This window comes from Mauremys reevesii, linkage group 4 (assembly GCF_016161935.1).
Source record: "Mauremys reevesii isolate NIE-2019 linkage group 4, ASM1616193v1, whole genome shotgun sequence".
NCBI lineage: Eukaryota > Metazoa > Chordata > Testudines > Geoemydidae > Mauremys > Mauremys reevesii.
The window spans coordinates 133,406,498-133,428,308 of NC_052626.1; the positions used below are offsets into that span (position 1 = coordinate 133,406,498).

Sequence of the window (21,811 nt, forward strand, 5' to 3'; positions counted from 1 at the left end):
TTTGGAAGCATGGGCACCACTCACATGGACTGAAGGCAACGTGTTGGGTGGTGGATTTGGCATTATTTTTCAAAAGCAGAGTGTCAAAGTGATAGTCTCAAGACCGGAGCACAGGTAGGCAAAGAGGCAATTGTGCGTTCAAAGGCATATCGCTGAAAATAAGAGGTGAGTAGCTGCATAACTCAAGTGCTCAAATTTTCAAGCAATGGCCCTTATGGCTTGTCTACACATGCAGTTATTCAGGACTAGCGATTGCATTTCAAATTCACACTCTACCTTAGTCTGAATTAACTTTCCATCATAGGTCTTGTCTACACTACGAAATTAGGCCAACTTAAGTCATGTCGACCTACAGCCACCGCAGCAATTAGATCGGCTGCTGGTGTCCACACTGCCCTCCTTCTGCATGTCCTCACCAGGAGAGGATGTGCTGACTGAAATGGAGTCCCCTCGCCGCAGGGCTGAGCGCCAGAGCCGGAAAGAGCCGGAAACAAAATGTGAAATCCTGGCAGCTGTGAAACTGACAAGAATGTCAATTTCACTGCTAGTAAGCTGCCTGCTGTGAAACTGAGCACCTGCATGCTCCAGCTGTGAGCCCAGCACCCAGCTGACAGCTCGGGCTGACAGTGCTGGGGTGGGGGCAGCTGTGAGCACTATGTAAATAATGTAGTATCTACACAGACACTGCATTGCCTTCACTAGATTGGACCCAAGCACTACACCTCTCGTGGAGGTGGAGTTATTAGGTCGGTGTAGTGGGTGATTTACATTGGGGAGAGTAGCGCTGTAGTGTGCATGCTGATTGCTGTGGTGTCCATGTGAGCTGCCTGACATCAACCTTACTCAATAGCATAGACCAGGCCTTAGGTAACTTCTGTGACACTACCCAGCGTGAACTGTGACATCGCTCCGTGCACTCTAAGGCTGCATAGGTTCCCTATGCAACTGGGTGGCACAGCGGACTCTCCAGACAATCTGCCGAGGCGCCAATGCTAGGAAGATTCCACAGCTGCTTAGTTAAGCTCTTAGTGAGGCAGGGAGTATCACTGCAAAGGAGCCATCGCTCTGGGTAACCCAAGCAGCCTCTTTCGGCCAAGTTCCTTCCATTGCTACCAAGAATTTTACAATGACACCCAGCTGGGTTAAGGTACTGCATTGGGACTCAGGGGACCGGGACTCTGTTCCTAGCCCTGCCACAGACACTCTTGATGAACCTGGGCAAGCCATTTAATCCTCTCTGTGCCTCACGTTGCTATCTGTAAAATGGGGAGAATAATCCTGCCTTTCCTCCCACCCTTTGTCTGCCTGTCTATTTAGACTATAGGCTCTTTGAGGCAGGAACTGTCTCTTGCTGAACGTATGTACAGCACTTAGCACCTTGGGGCCCTGATCTCAGCTGGCACCTCTGTGGGCTACTGTAATACAAATAATCAATATTTATGTGCAGCAAGTGAAACTGCTGCAAAACTCCTGCCTTGAAATGTCAAGGTATCTGTGCTTAGACACATCCCATGCACTGTAGCTAGCCACGGATATATTAATCCTTTCTCCATGTGATGGGGTAAAACCAGCCAGGAGAAAGAAGACTGACTGGTTGAGAGAAGAGAATTTTATACCAGCAGTGCAAGGGTCAGAGCTGTACTGCCCAAAGTACCAACAATATCAGCTTTCCACTCACAAGGGAAAGGCAGGGGCCACTGGAGAATTACACAAGCATACTCCAGGGTGTGCAGGCATCTCTGCTGCATTCTATGCCTAAGCCACACCACAGCAATCAGCAGCATCTCGTACCTCACCTGACACACACAGACTCTGCTGTGGTATAGCATCACTAGCTATTTTTCATTAATGTTCCCTGACGCTATGGCTACAGCTCTGCAATGCACCAGTTTCTGATTCAAGCAAAGAAATGAAGCCAGATGAGACTTGGTCCCCAAGAACCTTTTGTTGAGAGTCAAACAGCTTTACATGGACTCTGACTAGCCATGAATCTTACCAAGACAGTATTTTGTAATAAAGTTTGTCACTTCACTGGTCTTATGAATCTAAGTCAAACCATCTGAATCCCACATGCAATGGCCAGAGCTTCACAAAACTCTCCGTTTACACCTACCACACCCAGGTTAGAGGGATCCAGCACAGAAGAGAAGTTGGTCAAAAACTGTGAGCGCTAAACTCCTCAGAGCTCTAGACACCTCATACTTGAAGCAGGATGGTCTAAGAAGCCTACTTGGATACCCTGAAGGCACTGCCACAATGTCTTGCTCTTTCTGACCTGGTCTAGACCAGAATTTTAAAGGGGTACATGTTCCAACACACATGCGCATGCACACAAAGCCTAGTGTAGTCTTAAAACCTAAGGGCATGGCTACACTACAAAATTACGTTGACTTAAGTTAGGTCAACCTACAGCCACTGCAGTAATTAAAGCAGCTCTTCATATCCACACTACCTTCCATCCTCACCAAGGGCATTTGCACTGACTTCAGTGGAGCATTGTGAGGCATTGACAGCCAAAGCCCCACCGCCCCACGCAGGGCTGACAGCTGGAGTCCTGTTGCAACTCAAGTTAGTTGAGTCGAAGAGATCAGATCCTAGGTTTTAACTCAACTAGCTTAGCATGTGTTAAATGCATTGTGCCTCGTCTACGATAGACATTCAAATGCATTAATTAGAATACCTTTTATCCTACTCTAGACAAGGCCTCTTTGGTCTCACTAGTACAGGTAAAATTGAGGGCATGCACGAAAAGAGACCAACTTACACGGTCCATGTGAGCAGCGTCAGATGGGGTTAGTCTTGCAGGCTTGCACTAAGGTTCCACACAACGCTGGAGGGGCAGCCGTTATGCGGCACCCTTTCATTGACTCACTTCAGGAGGAGGGAGAAAAAAAAAAAGAGGAAAACAGAAAGCAGGAAAAAAGGAACGACAAAAGGCAACAAAGAAAAAGAATTAAAACAGTAAAAAAAGAAAAACAAAAAGGAAGTGGATCCAAGAAGATGGATACATTTCTGCAGAAGCATTTTTTGGGACTTATCTTCTCTGGGGTTCCATTGTAAGCCATTTGGAAGACAACAGAAGCAGGAAGGCGGGACCTCACAGCTAGTCAGAAGTGGCTTTGTGAAGGCCCATCTCCTGGTCATGGACGGTGTTTCCCCATCAGCCCTTTGAGGAAACAGTCGGACCCCTCCGCTCACTAATCCCTGCTTGGCAGGAAAATGCCCTGGTGGGTTTAATTTTTTGCTGGCTGGAGTAGATCCCAAGACCAGGACTTTGGAGGAAACCGAAGTGGAACAGGCCCTCCAAATGCATCCCTAGTTTGACAGGCATCCTAGTGCATACTGGGATGGGCTGCCTGGAAGCATTAGTTCTATGCGAGCACCTGGATGTCTGCAGCAAAAGCTCCTAGTTTTAACGTCACAGCAAGTTGCCTGCCATGGGGACAAAAGGTGCTCTCATGCCACAAGTCACTGGTACGTTTACAGTGTGTGAGAGGCTCCCAGTGCTGTGGAACAGCTGCATCGCCAACTATTGTGATTTTATCATGTCTCAGCATTTGGTGTTTTCTTCAAGCCCCAGCTCTCAGTTTTCATTTCAGACACCCTTGGTGGTTATGGACAAAAGCTTGAAAGCGTGAACCCTAAAGGCTCAACAACCAGAAGGCAAAATAGAGAACCCAACATTTGTAATTTATTACTTACTATCTCATGGGGCATTTTGGGACTTGACTCGTGATTTTTGAGTTGGGGTTGGTGATGCTGCAAAGGTGATTGGGTGCAAAAAGCACAGGAGCCTCTTGGGATCCTGGACTGATTTCCAGCCCAGCATTCAGAATGTGGAGGAGATGAGGCGCTGCCTTTAGAAATATGCAATCCTCATTCAAAGCAATATGCACATCCATGTGCTGGTTGTGCAAGTAGGGAGAGGCTAGGGAATTGGATCCACCTCCACCCCCCAAAACCAGCATTGGGTTAGATCCAGACTGTGTTTTTATTCAGAGCCCCAAGATCAAGAGGGCTCAGATGAGAGGCCTCATTTGTGTTGTGAGGCATATGTGAGTGAGTGAGTGTGAGTTTCTTTCCAGCCACAGCCAAGCTGAGCTGCACCCCATGTTGTGATTGCCACCACGCTGGGCATTGTCCTCCATCACCCCCCAGAAGGCCCCCACCTGCTTGTCATGGTGATACAGCGACGCCAGCGTGTACGGCAGGATCTGGAGCGCAGAGAAGGTGAATCCCGTCAGGGCGGCCGAGACAGTAACGATGAGGACGCTCTGGGAGAAGCATATGACGAAAGGAGCCAGGGGGAAGAATGCCACACTGGCCAGGTAGACTGCCCGGGTCCCAAACTGCTTCACCAGCCGGTCCATGATTGTCGAGAAGAAGATGGAGATGACGCATTGGAGGAACAGGCCCAGGCTGCCCATGCGGACACCTGAAAACAACAGACACACTGGTGGGGAAGGGGATGGTGGGCAGGCTACCCCTGCTCAGCTTTCCAAAAGCCAAGCAACTATGGGGACTCCGTAGGGCCCAAGCAGGATCTTTCTGCGCTACTCCACAGAGGTCAGCGCATTTCAACACAAGCTCTGGAGACCAGAGTCCATCCTTGCTCGGAGCAACGTGAGATTCCCCACCCTGCCAGTCTCCATAGTCCATTTGCTCCTTTGATTCTCTGCCCAGATTACGCACAAAAGACCCCCCAGACAGTGCTGGTGAGAACACCAGCCCCTTTCAGGGGAAGAACCGAGGGGAACATTTTCAGAGGCACAAAGGGCATTGGCAGCTGTGCCTCAGAAAGTCACTCCCTCACTTTCCCCCAACTCTCTCCCCAGAATCCATCTCTTGCCCACTTGCTAACCAGGAAGTGCTATCCGACACAAAAGCAGCAACACAACAAAAGGGAACAAAAAGTGGGTTTAAGCTGGTGAGGAACTCTAGAGTTTGGCACAGAGTGAGATATCCACAAGCTGCTCTGAAGCATCTGGCAGCCATCCTGCCCTTCCCCTTCGTACAGGTAATTAGACCATTAACTCTTTGGAGCAGGGACTGTCGCCAACAGGATGTTTGTACAATGCGTAGCACAATGGCCCTACCTGGTAGAAGCCTCTGGGCCTACCATAGCAGAACTGTTAAACAACAATTAAGCTGATTCTTGAGCTAATGGAGACATTAATATGAATGATTACAGCCTAACAAAGGAGGAAAGGTACAAGGCAGAAATAAGGAAATCTAGAGGCCAAGGTACATAACTGACGCATTCAGGAGAAAGAGGACGGTGACATATGTGCCTCGATCTGGGAGGACCAGAAAATGAGAGGCTGTGGAGCTGGGCCAGAGGGCTCCAGGGCTTCCAGAGAACATGCACATGGAAGGGAACCCAGGAAGAGAGCAGTGTAGGAATGAGCGAGTCAGTCCGGAGACAGGGATCTGAACATCATTATTGCAGCTTGGCTCATCTCACCACTACTTAACACTCCCAGGGCTTTGCACCCCCAGTCTCTAAGTGATTTACACGAGGTGGGCAGGCATCAAGAGTGCCATTGTATAGATGGGGGGAAACTGAGGCACAGAGTGGTGACGTGACAGTGGATCAGTGGGAAAGCCACAAACGGCCAGTTGAGCGTGCTAGCTGCTGGACTACAGTATCGCTTAAGAATTCAGGCACCAGACCTGCGCTCCATCGAATCAGGCTCTAGTCCCACATTTTATGTTTCAGAGGAAGAGGAAAGTCACCCCATAATGTAGCCAACCAACTGTGTAATGTTGCCTGACAAGTGGGAGGGTAAATTCCTTCCTGCCCCTCCACCTCCAAGCTGATCAGCTTACATCCCTTGGAGCATGAGATTTTATGTCAAGGAAACTAACTCAGTTCTTCACACTGTTGCCAGGTGCTGGACACCAGTAAAACTTAGGGGTGGGGTTTGGAACACCACGTAGAGAGAAGTTGGCTTTTGGTTCTGCTCATCTACCTGTGCCTCAGTTTTCCCATCTGTAAAATTGTGAAAGTTCCATTTACCCACCTTTCAGATTTTGGGATGAACTACTAACAATAGTCATTAAAAAACTGGCAGGTTCAGGCAGGTGGTTCTGGTCCTGGCAGATTCTCACCCCAGCCTATGCAGCAAAGCCACATGTGGCCCAAATAGAGCACCAAGTGCTGCCAGACATAGATATCAATATACCTACCTCCATCTCAGCTAGAGAGGATACCCAACTCAGACATGTTTACATTGCAACTGGGAGAGTGCCTCCCAGCCTGCTAGACAGACTTATGTTGGCAGAACTCAAGCTAGTGTGCTAAAGGGAGCTGTGTGGATATTGTGGCACTAGCAGAGGCTTGGGCTACGCACCTGAGCTCTGACCCAGGGGGTAGGGAGAGATGAACCCTATAGGTAGAGCCCATCCTGACCCCATCTCAGTGTTTCAACTCCCCTGCGTATGGAAGCAAATTCTGCCTCCGCAGCCTTGAAGGCAGTTGGCTCATTCATTACCTTCATCATAGTGACGTCTGGCTTCTGTTCCCGGCTCGGCCCTGGGAACACCCTGGTACAGCCCTTCGCCAACGAAGTCCGTGTAGAACAGCATGAAAGTCATGAGGGCCATCCAGCTGCATAGCTCGGCCACAAAGAGCCGCCGGATCACCTTGGGGATGCGGCAGCAGAGGCCATGCAGCCGTGGGACCAACGCACAGAGGTTCCTCAAGGCCTGGACCACATGCCTGGCTCTCAAGAGGCTCTTGGAAACCTGGCACAAGCAGCAGCTGGGGGACGGGGGCTTGGGCGAAGAGTCCTTCAGCGCGGGGCCTGCCAGAGCGTCCACCTGCCCCACTGCTTCCTCCGTCACAAAGAGGGTGGCCAGGACGCAGCCCAGGAAGATGACGGTGAGGAGGCTGAAGAGGCACTTCTCCTGCCCCCCCAGGTAAGGGGCCAGGAAGCTACCGGCCCAGTTGATGGCCGGAAGCAGATAGCCGACGCAGCCACCCAGGCTGATCATGAAGGCGTACATGGAGAAAGCCTGCCGGCAGTTGTCGGGCTCCTGGAAGAGGTCCGAGAGCAAGGCCTCTAGGGGAGTGAAGCAGACCTGGCCGCAGAAGTCCAGCAAGCCAATGCCCAGGATGAGGAAGGCAATCTCCAGGGGGTGAGCATTGAGGGCGAAAAGGCCTGCCAGGCGGCTGGCATGGGGGATGATGAAGAGGCTCAGCAGGACTCCCAGGCACAAGACCCAGATGAAGGGCCGCCGCCGGCCGTAGCTGCTGCGCCAGTGGTCGCTGGCGGAGCCAATCAGTGGTACAAAGACAAGGCCCAGGACAGGCCCAATCCCTGGAATGGAGACAGAGACGTGGCTTTAGGGGCAGCGTCCTAGTGCTGCAGGCAATCCCTGTGCCCAGCAATAAGAGCTAGGGCCAAGGCTTTCACAAGCGACTAGTGATTGCGGGTGCCCATCTGAGGCACCTTAAGGGGGCCTGTCTGTCAAAGTGCTGAGCACCCGCCCTCTGACAATCAGGCCCCTTTAAGCGGTCTCTCAAGTGGGACATCCATAATCACTTGTGGAAACCTTGGCCTTAGCTCAGCCCAAGAAACCAGCCCCCCACCATCACCTGCCGCCTCGCCATTTTGAACTTTACGGCTTCTAGGCAACTTGGTAAGTGCACACTAGAACAGCCCTCCACCATGCATGTCAGAGCACTTCATCAACATTAAGCCTTCAGCCCCTCAGGGAAGTATCCCCGTCTTAGAGAAGGGGAAACTGAGGCAGAGCCACACAGGCAATTCAGAGGCAGAAGCCAGGAATAGAACCCAGGAACCCTGGCTCCAAACCAATAGGCTGCACATTCTCCCTGGAATAGAGTTGTCTCAGCTGATCAGAGCATGGGGATACAAATCTTCATGCCCCAATTCCCCACTGCCCTCTGAACCCACAACGGGGGTGAGCATCTCAGTTGAAGAAAGAAAGAAGCCACCTACCCAAAACCATGGTCATGAACTTCTCCTCCACGCCCACTTCTAGCAAGAGCGGTGGCACGTAGGTGATCCCAGCAGCCAGGCAGACCTCCAGGCCGAACGTCAGGGAGTTGACCAGCAGGAGCTGGGCTTTGCGGTTGTGGAAGACCATGCTGACCCACACTTTCTGAGCCATGCTGCCCTTGCTCCGCTCAATATGAGAAGGCCGTGTCAACCAGACAGCAGCCTTCCTGGGGCGCCCAACAGACAGACACCAAGGTCCGAAGTCTCCTTTCACAGTCCAGTGGAGAGACACTGGCTGCCATTTTTAATCAGCAGTGAACAGCTTGTCCCTTCTTCCTCCTTAGGTTGCAAGATGCAGTTACTACAATGCAGAGTCCAGGCACCGGTAGACAGGCATCATATTCCAGGTCTCTCCCCCGGCTTCACATTCTGTACTACGGAGATAAGAAGAGAGCACATTAGAAATCAGAAATCCCACACCAGGGTGGGTTCTTCTTAAGGGGACCAAAACAAGAAACAGTTCCCCATTCCAATGGCGTCAACAGCAGCACCCGTCTGCTGTGGGACACAAAGCTACAGTCACGAGGAGGGCACTGGACAGCGTTCCCCAACACAAAATCACTCCCACTGGCCTTTGCAAACAGCATCAATATCAGCAATATCAAAGGACCATGGTTCACAGAGAGGCCAAGCCTTGGAAGGCTCAGCCCCTTTACTGTCAGTCAGCCCAGACCCTCTTCCATTTCTTACTGGCATCACAGTAAGTGCTTAGAGGCCCTCACGGACAGGGGCGGCTCCAGGCCCCAGCACACCAAGCGCGTGCTTGGGGCGGCATGCTGCGGGGGGTGCTCTGCCGGTTGCCGGGAGGGTGGCAGGCGGCTCCGGTGGACCTCCCACAGGCGTCCCTGCGGAGGTTCTGCTGGTCTCGCAGCTTCGGTGGAGCATCCGCAGGCACGTCTGCGGGAGGTCCACCGGAGCCGTGGGACCGGCAGAGCGCCCCCCGCAGCGTGCCGCCGTGCTTGGGGTGGCGAAATGGCTAGAGTCGACCCTGCTCACGGAGATCAGGGCCTGTTGTGCTAGGTTCTGTACAAACACAATGTCAGAGATTAACCCTATCCCAGAGAACTCACAAGCTAACTAGACAAGACAGGCAAAACGAAGGATTATCTTTGTTTTACAGATGGGCAACTGAGGCAGAGGGAGATTAAGTGATTTGTCCAAGTCACATAAGGAGTTGGGGACAGAACCAGGAGTTGATTTCAGATCTCAAGGCCTAGGCTTAATTCTTTGATCACGAGGTCAGCTGTCACACACTGATCCTTCCCCCAGCCTAGATGCACAAAGCTCTCAGGTCAATATTTTTACCTGAACTATGTACCCACCATCTCGGCAGGGGCATGATATTCAGCAGCACAGATGGTGCCTCATTGAGTTTCACAAATAAATATGACCCAGTTCAGCCTCCCCTGCCAGTAAATGGCAATTATCATGAGCATTAGTTTGTCATCTGAGCCAATATTGCCAGCTGAGTCATCTGTTTTCCTTTTAACATGTTCCATCTCTCCCACCTCGCTCATGCAGCTTCTCACAGGGACTCTGTGAGGATGGGCTCAAAGCAAGGGGAGGGGAGATATCAGAAGGAGTCCTCTGCCATGAGCCTGCAGATATACCAGGGTGCTGTTCCACCTCAGCAGATCCTGTAAACTCAGCAGGAGCTGACCTGGTCAGACATAGGATGGCAGAGTGAACAGCAGCTCCAGGCAGCTGTACTTCAGTAGATGGAATCACTGACTGGGGCAATACTGAATTGGTGCCCTTTGAGGAGGGAACAGCCATTCGTGTGCCTTAAAGCTGGAGATCAGGCCACTTCTGCTCTTTCAAGTCCTCAGGGCATGTTTTCTATCTTGGTTCTTTGTGACCCATATCCCACAGCAGTGGTGTGTCTTCCCAAGTATTTATGGGGACATCACAACATGGGGAACTGAGGGCTTGTCTATACCAGGAAATAAACTTGGATTAAGGCAGGGTATGAAAATTTAAGTGGAACTCCTGAATAACTCCACATGTGGATGCTCTTTTTCCAGAATAAGAGTGCCTTATTCTGAATTACCTTAATCCAGATTGGAAGTGGATTAAAATAATTCCAAATAAGGACATCCCCACACGGAGTTATTCAGGGATAAGTAATCAGGAATAGTTATACTGGAAAAACTCCCCATGTGTACAAGCCCTGAAATCCAGGAAGATTAAGGGTTTATCTATACAGCCCCACAGTTCAGACTACGGAGGAGTGAACTACAGTAATTCCCCTGTAACTAATTTAACATTAACTAGGTACCTTTTATTTTGGGCTCGCAGCATCCATATGGGGCCGTTAAAGCACAGCGCACTAGCTGCAGTTCACACACCCCTAGTCTGAACTGTGGGGCCATGTAGACATAGCCTAAATGACCTGTCCGGTGTCACACAGATCTCCCCAGGCAATTGGTTTGCTAGCAGAATGCTGGAGGAATGGCACAATGGACATTCAGGCAAGTTAGGGCAAATTTCTGTCAAGTGGGAAGTTAAAGCACATTAACATCCCTCCCCGCAGTGGACATTCTCATTCAGAAGTAAAGTGACCTAAGGTATTGTCTACATGAACAATTAGTCTGCAGCAAGCTGGGGTGTGAATCTACCCTGTGCTAGCCTGCCAAGGACTTATGTGTGCCCTGCTGACACGCACATTAACAGTTTGTTAGAGCACTTTGAGCGGTGTGAGGACAAGATCAAAGTGTTCTAACAAACTATTAATGGACATCCAGAGGTTCCCAGGAACAAGTATCCTGGGGCAGGCTTTACTGTGGGGTAGATTCACACCTGCGATTGAACTATGTAGGTAAACCCTTTATTGTAGCATAATCCTCACTCAAGCAAACGAAGGCCCCCGTACTTCTGAATGCACTTCACCTCAGTGGCCTAGGGAGATCTGTTAACCCCACAGAGCGAGGCACTGGATTAAGAATAGCCAGGTTTGGATTCCTGCTGCAGCCTTGGACAAGACAGAATTGTGCTTTTTACCCCAGTGACTGAACCACCACAAGAATGTGGGGTTTTTAAACTTCCTAGGGCCAATGTATATGATCTGTCTACCCAGGGTCACCTTCATCACTAGATAGGAAAAACAACGAGGAATCCTTGTGGCACCTTAGAGACTAACAAATTTATTTGGGCATAAGCTTTTGTGGGCTAAACCCCACTTCCTCAGAGTCTGGGAGAGTTTGGGATTTCTCCACCAGCCAAATAGCTCAGCCCAGACTTGGAACAATCTCTTCTTGGAGCATGTTGATGAGGCTTCACAGAGCATCATTCCCAACCTTTCCCTGCTGTTGCAATTATGATAATTGACAGAGGAGTCTCTTTCCTCCACAGAGTTGAGAAGTTCATGGGCAGTCATTAACTCATCACAGATAACCAACGCCCATGGATTCATGCCTAGTGTCTCTCCCCTCCCACTCAATTCTGTGTGACTCATTTGCTTGCCCCCCAGCTTCCCAAGGGTTAATGACTTCAGGGTGCCTCTTATTATGTTTTATCTTCCTTAGATTATGTGGGAGACAGAGAGACAGCCCAGCCCCTAGGTGGCATGGGGAATAGATAGAAAGATCCATGCCAGGAGCTGCAAGCAGATTAATTGTTGATTCATGCACCCACCTCTGGGGTGGAGTGCAAAGCATCAGTTTTACAAGCTGAGCCCCATAGGTGGACCCCAATGGCCACAGTGACTAAATGGGGCTCCCAAACATTTGTAAGGGTGCAACCACATGGGGACAACTGCAGCAACTGTAAATTGTGTTGGGAGCCTTCAGAACGTAAGGTGCTACCGAAACAAGATCAAACCTCATCCAAGTCAACTGCTCTGCGGAGAGAGTGCCTAACACAAGTACTTTGCACCTCCAAAACAGCTGGGCTTTGGCAACCATTAAGACTCCCAACACTCCTCTGAGAGGTTATCCTTTCACAGCAGGAGAAACAGAGGCATCCAATGAGGGTTTAAACAACTTGCCCATGGTCAAATAGCAAGTTAGTGGCAGAGGTGGGAACAGAACCCAGGAGTCCTGTCCCCTAAGCTAATATGGGAAATTTTAAGGCCCATTTGGGATTGGCCCAGATATTCTGAATCCATGAGATACACTAACGTCTATTGGGAAAGGATTGGGGGGCAGAAATCCACCTTTCTTAGATGTAGACTAGACAGGACATCTCAACAAGGCCAAGCATCATGCATGCGACAGCCACCATCCTAGACAGCAAACTAGAGACTGAAGCAGGGACATACCTGACAATAAGAGCCTTGATACTCTGAGCTGGACAGCCACGTTGAGAGCTATAAACACACCCTTATCCTCTGTGGATCAGGCACAGAGCTGAAGACATAATGTACACTGACCAGTGGGTTACATGCGCTGCAGTCCCAGATGCCTGGATGGTTTACGGACTGGGTTTTAAAAATACAAAGACCTCAGATGCAAAACCCCACTTCCCACTGTAGTGGAATTTCTAGCATTAATTAAGAGTAGCTGTAATGGGGGAAGCAGAAGGTAGGATCTCAGACTGCCCTAGAATTTCAGACCAAGGCAGACGGGATCCGCCTCTCTTGTATCAGGAGAGAAGAGCAAGGTGTGTCTTTCTCCCCCACATCCAGCCTCCACTTAACTTTAATAAGAAGATTACACCTAGCATTGCTGCTGTGTACATTGGGATTAAAGAGCAGATTGGGAGCTACCAACTGTGACCCAGTTACAGGTGATGCTGCTGCTACCAGAAGCTCTTGTGGAATAAATTGCACCTTGCTCAAACGTCCCTTTTCTTCCTCTTTCAGGACAAGCATTTACCAGTCTGAAGGGAAATGCCAGCTTGGTTTTGGAGAGACAAGGTGTGGGGAGATAATAGCTTTTATTGGACCAGCTTCTGTTGGGGGAGAGAGACAAGCTTTCTAGCTTACACAGAACTTGTCTTTCTCACCAAGTAGGTCCAATAAAAAAAAATATTACCTAACCCACCTTATCTCTGTAATATCCTGAGACCAACATGACTACAACACCACTGCATACAACTTGGTTTTGGCCACACAAGTGGAGCTGGGTGAGCGAACCACAAGAGAAAGAACAACAAGGAGTCCTTGTGGCACCTTAGAGACTAACAAATGTATTTGGGCATAAGCTTTCGTGGGCTAGAACCCACTTCGTCAGATGCATGAAGTGAAAAATACAGGAGCAGGTATAAATACATGAAAGGATGGGGGTTGCTTTACCAAGTGTGAAGTCAGTCTAACGAGATAAATCAATTAACAGCAAGATACCAAGGGAGGAAAAATAACTTTTGAAGTGGCAAGAGTAAAGGCACAGAGTTAAAAAAGCGTTAGGATCGGATCAAACCACTGATTTGGGCAAACGCAAACAAAAAGCGTAGTCTTGGGACGCCTCAGAGAACCAGCGTCTCTTGAAACGAAGAACACCAGACTCACCTCCCTCCCTGCAGAGGAGCCAACAGATGATCCAGGTAAATTCCTGTCTTTGCCCTGCAGGAACTTCATTTAATAAAGCCAGCCTGGCCCGGATGCAGAGAGCTCAGCGCTCCTTGGAAAAGTAGTTAAGTAGAGTTTGCAGGAAGCGGGAGGTGGAGCCAACCTGTGGGCACACACAGCACACCTATGGGGTTTGGTTGCCGAGCCCTCCCTTGCCTCTGATCTTTTTAAACCCGGAACCACAGTATATTACCCCAGCACCGAGGGGCCTCACCCTGTTGTGCCAAGTTCTCTACAAAGACACAGTCCCTGCTCCAAAGAGCTTACAACCTTCACTTTACAAAGGATCCTGTTCTTCTGTTTCAAGTTCTACAGAGATGGGTTTGAAAGCAAACTCCACCTCCCTTCAGATGGGAGCCCCCAGGGTCAGATCCATATCCAAACCTTGCTGCTCAAGCCCTGTTCCAATACAATAACAACAACACTTAGCACCATCCATCTCCAAGCATGCTAAGAAGGCGAGGGAGCATGGTCATTCCTGTTTACAGCCTGGGGAAGCAATACTGACTTGTAACTGCAATGGCAGCAATGGGAACTCAGCATATCAGAGGATCAGGCCCAGGGCTTCGCAAAGCCCTGCTCTCAATCGAGCGGATGCCTGAAGGAGAACTACATGACTGGCCCCAGTCCTGCAAGGTTTTCTCTGCCGGTGGACCCCGTGTCTCCATGGAGCACCACGGGGCTCTGCCCTTAAGTAAGAGCTTGCAGGACTGGGGCTATGCTTAGAGTGACCAGACATCCCGTTTTGGCTGGGACAGTCCCTTTATTAAGCCCTGTCCCAGCCGTCCTGACTCCCCCCCCCCCCCCCAAAAAGGAGGCATTTGTCCCATTTGCTCTTGCTGAATTGAGCAGCTGGCAAGAGCAAATAGGACAAATGCTAAAGTGGGGTGTGGTGCAGAGCAACGTGTGGGGGGGGGAGGCCAGCCCTCCACAGAGGGGGAGGCAGGGTTGAGGGGGGGAGGCAGCGTTCCAGCATGGGTGGAGGGCAGGGTTCCAGCGATGGGCGGAGGGCAGGGTTCCAGCGATGGGCAACAGCCTTGCGTGGGGGCCCCAAAGGGTTCCAGCCACCGGCAGCAGTCTCCATGGTGGGGGGGACCCTTAGGCGAGCGGCTGGCATACCCCATTTTCTTTTTGGGAAATAGGGTCACTCTAGCTAAACTCCCTCCCAAGGAACAGCACTCGGGGAAACTCAACATTTTCCATTCACAGGGTATTCAGGGCTCACTGTTAGCCACATTCCCATGCACTCCATCCCCATGAGTGTCAGGTTCAAGTGAGGCCCCCAAAACTCAAAGCAGAACTCCCTCCCATGACCGAGTTTACGGAACTCCTTCCTTGCAGAAGGGGGGGCTTCCATCTGAAACTTAGCTCAGATTTGTGGCACTTTAGAGACTAACAAAAATTTATTTATTTATGCTCAAATTAATTTGTTAGTCTAAGGTGCCACAGGGACTCCTCGTTCTTTTTGCTGATACAGACTAACACAGCTACCACTCTGAAACTTAGCTCAGATTTGTAAATCTGGCCCACCAGTGAGCTTTTAGTGCAGCTGGGGAGCATGGGGTGTAATTTGCATTTGGATATTATGGATCTGCCCTCAGTGTCTTGCCCCCAGCCACAGGTTTAATTCAAGATTTCATTTTAAATTATTTTTACACCCTCCTGACTGAACTGGCAATAGCTTTTCACTCAGAGAAACACAGATCAGCTTGTAAAGACTTCCTCCCCTGGTAACCAGGTAGGTGGGTGGGACTTGAAATGATTTGAAGGGAGAAAGCCAGAAGAAAAGGAGCTTGCTGGCCAGACAAAGGGAAATTAAACTCTCAGTCTCTGAGGTGGACAGGGGATCCATTTCAACAACAAAAAAAGGCAAACCCTGGATGTTTGACATTCTTGCTGTCCCAGCCTCTCCAATAAAGCGGGAGGAGAGACTTTTAAGTGTTCAGGGACTGACAGATTGACTGGGTCCAGCTAAATATAGCTGACCTGAAAAGACTGGCCATTTATTATTCAAGCAGCCAGAGAAGGTGGGGTAAATCCAAAAAAAGATAGCTGCCTGGGGGATACAATCCTTGGAAGCTAACTCATTTTAGCTAGTAGCCCAGTGGCTTCTTTAGATTCTTGCAATTCCCTCATTGAGATCCTCTCCTTATTCAAAGGCTGCAAAGCAGATTTCAATGGGTTACTAATTATTTATATTGTGGGATTACTTGGGAACCCTGGTTGTGAAGCAGAACGCTACTGTGCTCGGTGCTGTACAAAGAGAACAGAAAGGTGATTCCCTGCCCCCAAAGAGCTCACACTCGAAATATAAGACTAGAGGTGGAACAGACAGATGGGAACACAAGGGAACAATACTGAGTTTAAAGCTGGTGAAAGGAACTAGTTTGACAGCCTTGGAGGCTAGAGTAGACAAGGTGACTTATGGTAGTTGGTAGAGGTGACCCCTACACTTCCCCTTTGCCAGCTAACATGTTAAAATACAATTTACCCTGGCTACACTAGGGTTTTAAAGCTTTTTAGCTAACAGGCTTTAAGCAACACCTTTTATTTTAGGTTCAGCCTCCCCACAGACACTGGGAAATGGCCTATACACAACATGCTGTCAGCTGCACGAAACTAGCTGAAGAAAGGACTCTTTTTATTCTCATCTCATCAAAGCCAGAGAGTTGCAAGTAACAACAACATTGTTCAGACAGAGAGGAGATTTTTAACTCGATGTCCTTTCAAGATCTGGGTTGATCTATGATCAGCTGGCTAAGAAAGTTCCTGCCTTTGGGATGAATTCTCACCGTGGATAATTTTCTTGGGGGAGGGAGGGGAGATCACAATTTCTGATAATTTTTTAAAAAGCTAAGTAGTTTGAGTGAGATACCTCAACTAGCAAATCAATACTCTGTAGCCTGAATTGCAAGGATACCTAGCATTTTCTCTTTCAAGAAATCTGATGTCCTTACAGGAATGAGTCACTGACAGAGACAACAGGTTGTCTGCCCTTGATGTTGTTGGCCTGCCTCAGTCTGTCACTTCTCTACCTCTCTCCTTGTTACAATACACATTCCCCTTGGCCCCAGGGCCTGATTCTCTAGTGCTCTGCATCTCCTCCAGTGCCAAAGACATTCCCAAATCAAAATCGCAGCCATTCAGGTCTGCCCAGCCTTTCACCCACTTGGCACTAGGTATCACTGACTGTGCAAACTGCAGGGCAACAGAAAATCAGACCCAGTGACTCTCTGTGAACCGCCAGGGTTGGTAGGAACTGCTAAGCATCATCTTATGAAGGGGAAAAAGGAGAGTAACGAGACAGCTCCTGGAGGACTCGTTGCCATATGCAAAGTCTCTCTTAAGCAGTCTTACTGTCCAAACTTAAAACAAACCAAAACAATTCCTCAACCCTCTGGGCTCCCCATTCCCAGGGGGAGCAGGCAGTGAGAGCCCCATGTCCAGCTCAGCCTGACACACCCGGGTTTCCCCTCACCAGCTCTCTGCTTTTCAAGCTCAACTGGGATCAGTTGACTAATCACAAACACACTGGTCCTGCTCTCTTCAAGGGCCAGCGTCACCCTCTGATGGGGGCATCACTCAGATTTCGTAACGAATACAGTCATGGTATTGTGCATTTGTACAGCCTCATTTATCAGGTCTCAAAGCACGTTACAGAATAGGTCAGTGGGATCCCCCATTTTACTGAGAGGGCAACTGAGGCACCGCATTTCAAAGATTTGCGTAAGGTCCTGCAGTGACTCTGCCTGCCCCTTTGCCTCCCCACGACCCAGCAGGTTTGGTGCAGAAAGTCCTTCTAAGCAAAGAGCAGAGAGAGGGGTGTGGGGTTTCCATTTACAACCACAACGTTACATTTCTAACCTTTGAGGGACATCGTTAGGATGATTATTAATTCCCCTCTCTCTGGAAGCCTTCTGGAATCAAGGATGTGTGGGAGAAAGAGAGCGCAAGTGTTTAAGGAAGGGCCGTTCAGACACTGCCAGATCCCTTCATGACTATCAGAGTCTATTCACTGTGGCTGACTGTGAAAGACCCCATGGAGAATAGCTCTGGCAGGCTTGTGCAGGATGAAATGGAAAACTCACCTGACCTCCTCTGACTCCCCCCCACAATCTCCTTGACCCCTCTCAAAGCGGAGGAAGGGAGAGTGACCACTGAAGAGGGGAGGTGGAGAAGTGTAATTTATTTAGTCTCTCTGAATTAACACTATGTTTCCTTTGAGCCCAGGACTCCGTTATCTCAGCCTCACTGGGTTCAGCCAATACTTTAGGGAAAGAGAGGAAACCAAACGCTGGAAAACCCTTCCCTTCAGTACCAAACGTGGGAGGTCCAGGAAGGCTTCAAGGTCTCAAATCCACCTGCAATTCCATTGCTTTCCCTAGCTCTTCAGAGGGCAGGGCCGGCGCTTCCATTAAGCGACCCTAGGCGGTTGCCTAGGGCGCCAGGATTTGGGGGGCAGCATTTTGTGCACTCCCCACGGGGCGCAGGGGAGCTTCCGGTTCCGCTCCCGTCGAGCTGCCGAAGAAGGACCTTCTGCCGACGTGCTGCGGAAAACAGCGGCAGGCAATTGAGCAGCTCAATGACTGCCGCTGTCGCCTGCAGCATTTCGGCGGAGGGTCGTTCTTCGGCGGTGCGATGGGAGCGGAACTGGAAGCTCCCGCGCGCCCCATGGGGAGCGCACAAAATGCTGCCCCCCGAATTCTGCCTAGGGCGCCAGAAACTCTGGCGCCGCTCCTGGCAGAGTGTGGCACAAAGACTAGTGTGGAATTTGGGCACTATGTTTGGTGCTGCAGGTTGGAAGGCCCCTTTCACTTTGATTTGCAGGGAGATGTTAGACCATCAGGAGGACATTGATATTAGTCAATAAAAAGCTTGTGTTGCCGTGACAATAGTCTCTTCCTTGCCAATCCAGCCGACATTATTACTTGTCTTGTAGTAACTCCTAGAAGCCTCAACTTACATCAGGGCCCTAGTGCTCACCCCAAAGAGATTTCAGTTTGAACAGACGAGACAGACAGAGGAAGGATTATCCCCCATTGGGGAATAGAGGCCAAGAGAGAGAGGAAGGAGGGATAGCTCAGTGGTTTGAGCATTGGCCTGCTAAACCGAGGGTTGTGAGTTCAATCCTTGAGGGGGCCACTTAGGGATCTGGGGCAAAAATTGGTCCTGCTAGTGAAGGCAGGGGGCTGGACTCAATGACCTTTCAAGGTCCCTTCCAGTTCTAGGAGATTGGTATATCTCCAATTATTATAGGAAGGACCAGACTTTCAACTGCTCAGCACCCACAATTAGTGGTGGATTTTCAAGAGAGCTGAGCACCTAACATGCACCCATTTTGCAGAGCTCTTTTGATAATCTGGAAGCGAACAATGTTGTATTTGGCTGCTGCCCAGTGTCTGTTCAAAACTATGGTGATGGAGTCCATTCTCTTGCCAAGTCCCCTCATGCAGCAGGTACTGGCTGAGCTGTGATTCGAAAGGAATGGTTCGGCAGGCGAGGCTGATGACCAGAACATGTATGCTGAGATGGCCAACGAAGCTGCTGTCAGCCATAGCCTTGGTCTGCCGGGCAGGCCACTTTGCCTGGATGGAGTTGTTTAAGATGCAAGCTCTGGCCTATTGCAGGCCATCTCATATAAGATTGTGGGCCTGGTTCTGCTCTCAGTGATGCTGGTGTGGATTCAGAGTGATTCCACTGACATCAGGATACTAGCACTGTGTCAGAGCAGACACAGGCCCCTGGCCAGACAACGCCAGCAGAGGTTTGCTGGAGGGACTGAAAAGCTAAGTTGGGATGGTTGGTGAAAGTTTCCAGCTTGTTAGGGAACAAGTCAAGGAAGGAGGCAGAGATCTACTGGTCCTGGAAGGAACCCAGGAATCCAGAGGGAACCCCCAAAAATGCAGAGGAGGGGCAGAAAAATCAGGAGTTCTGAACTTATTCCAGACACCAGAGTGTGTTTCATTCAGGTGTCATTTGTGTATTGAATGGGTGACTCGGCTCAGTTTGTTTTACACTACAGTACTTTGTGCCTACGTACTTCCTGTCGTCTTTGAAAAGCACGGCGTAGAAACAAGCAAGGCCCAGGTAGCTGGTCAGTAGTTATTCTCATTTGACCAACAGCGATGCTAAGGCACAGCCCGGCATGGCCACTTGCCAAGGCCACACGCTGAGTCAGCAGTAGAGGGGATGAGAGTAATAGACAGCTTTTATGGTGGGCTTTTCATCCAGAGAGCTGAGGACTTTGCAAAGGAGGGAAGTAGAGCAGGTTGGGATTTTTCAAACAATTGTTTATTTCCCCAACCCCCCACCCCCAAATCGCCTCTCCCTCCTAAGCTCCTTTTCAATGGCAAAAATTAGGAGAAAGAAAGAAAAAAAAACGCCTACAATTGTATGTTGAAGGACGTGGGGGAGGGGGAGAGAGAAAAGGACTGAACATATTTGGTAAAAGATTTCAGCAAGTCCATTCTTTTCAAAACCTGTGAAACACATTGATTCCCCTCTTCACTGTTCCACTAGCTTGTCATCTCCATTTCAGTGGAGGGGGAAACTGAGAACAGGGAAGTGACATGACTTGCCCTAGGTCACCCAGCAGGTCAGTGGCAGAGTCAGGGATTTCAGCAGAGATCTCAAGTCCCTCCAGTGCTCAGCCACTAGGAAACACTGCCTCAGAGGTTGCATGTGACTCAGACAGGCTCCTACTTTGATCAGACCGTCCAGCCAAACCAATTTATCTTGCTAGAGAGCAGGGGGCGGAGGGAACAGTGATCAGAGACAGTGTGATTTTACAGAACAGTCTATCACCTTGAAGAGAGAATTCACTGTTCTGAAGAAGTACTAGCCCAGGACTCTTTCCTGGCCTGGGGACGCCGGGCTGGCTAACGGCTACACGTAGCCTGTTGTGTAGAGATGAGTGCCCCTGAGTGGATCAATCCCCCTGCTCTTCACCCCTGCATTTCTCCCCCTGCTTCATGCTTTTTGGTGGTGCCACGACAGAGATTCTGTGGGACTCTATCTGAAGCCTCACCCTTCTGGAAAAGCCTCCGGCAGCTCAGCAGCCTGCCGGGTTCCACAGACCTCTGGCCCCGTCATCCATTCCCTCTACTTGGTTGACAAAGGAGGACGACGACCAAGAAGGGAGGTTCTCACACTCTACTCCCGTGTCCTACTCCCCTGTCCCTCACCCTCTCCAACCCAGAGGAACGATACTGCAGCAAAGGCAGTGGCCAGTTCGAACCGGACATGCTTGCCTATGTCTGTTAAAACACGAACCACATGCCTGACCAAGAGGGGAGTTGACTGACTCACCAGAGAAGCAGAGGCCATGGGCGGATGCTGGACACCACAGGAAATACATTACGCTTCCAGAGAGGGCGGTGCATCAGCAGCCCAGTGGGTAGGATCATGGTGGTCAGTACTCTGCCAAGGTCAGCCCACTTCAGCTCTGTCGAGTAGCAGAGGAAGGTACCTCCTGCCTGGAAGGCTAAGACCAGGAATGAGGAGCCAGCGCTGCAGGCTTCTACTGCCGGCATTAGGAGGGAATGTGGTGTAGCGGTTAGTGCAGAGTGGTAGGAGCCAGGACATGGCAGGGCCTCTCACCGTGACTTGCTGGTCACTCCTGTGCAAGGGAGAAATGCCAGAGCCACGACTCCCAATCCCGGCACTCTCAAACATTGGGAAAGCTCAGAGCTGCACTGGAGCTTTGTAGCTCAGGCCCATTTCCATAAAAAAGAAGCTAGAACCTGTAGGGGAGGGAAGACATTAGCCCACTCCAAGGGTCAAATCAGCAACGAGGGGCCAAACACAGTGACTGAGATACGGCAGGGCTGAACTTGGCCATAAGAGGGAGATCTTAGGACAGCGTTGAGGGAACAGCAATGGGACTGCGGCACCTATGGCCCTGCAAGCCAGCCCTGAACAACTTTGTTTGCCCAAAACCAAATTTCTGCTTCATCATCTGCATCCAGCACCTGGGAGTCTCAGACACAACACGTTATTCCCCAGGACATCGGAGGCTGGCCCCAGTGCTGTTTCTTCAACACAGGAGGAACATAAGGGTCGCCAGACAAGGTCCATCTTGCCCAGATCAGAACAGAACAGCGGCCAGCACCAGCTGCTTCAGATGAAGCTGTAAGAGCCCCACCACAGGCAGATAATCGACCTCCCACATCGGTCTCGTCCCATCTCTAATGGTTTTTAAGAACAGGCTGGACAAACACCTGTCAGGGATGGTCTAGTTTACTTGGTTCTGCCCCAGTGCAGGGGGCTGGACGTGACC

General features: G+C 50.2%; 1 protein-coding gene across 5 annotated transcripts in view; it reads right to left on the reverse strand.

The window, feature by feature from the left end:
• The window catches only part of SLC45A3 (solute carrier family 45 member 3), a 38,077-nt gene that overhangs the window by 3,580 nt on the left and 12,686 nt on the right, over positions 1-21,811 (reverse strand). Inside the window, exons 1-4 of one of the 5 annotated variants that reach the window (XM_039538375.1) lie at positions 13,474-13,625; positions 7,968-8,401; positions 6,495-7,322; positions 4,170-4,435 (exon numbers count right to left, since the gene is read on the reverse strand). In XM_039538375.1, coding sequence (XP_039394309.1) covers positions 4,170-4,435; positions 6,495-7,322; positions 7,968-8,139 — 1,266 coding nt within the window. In that variant the 5' untranslated portion in view covers positions 8,140-8,401; positions 13,474-13,625. Of the gene's footprint in view, positions 1-4,169; positions 4,436-6,494; positions 7,323-7,967; positions 8,402-12,285; positions 12,307-13,473; positions 13,626-21,811 lie in introns of those variants that run through there. The other 4 variants (XM_039538376.1, XM_039538378.1, XM_039538374.1 and 1 more) reach the window with 4 other exon arrangements.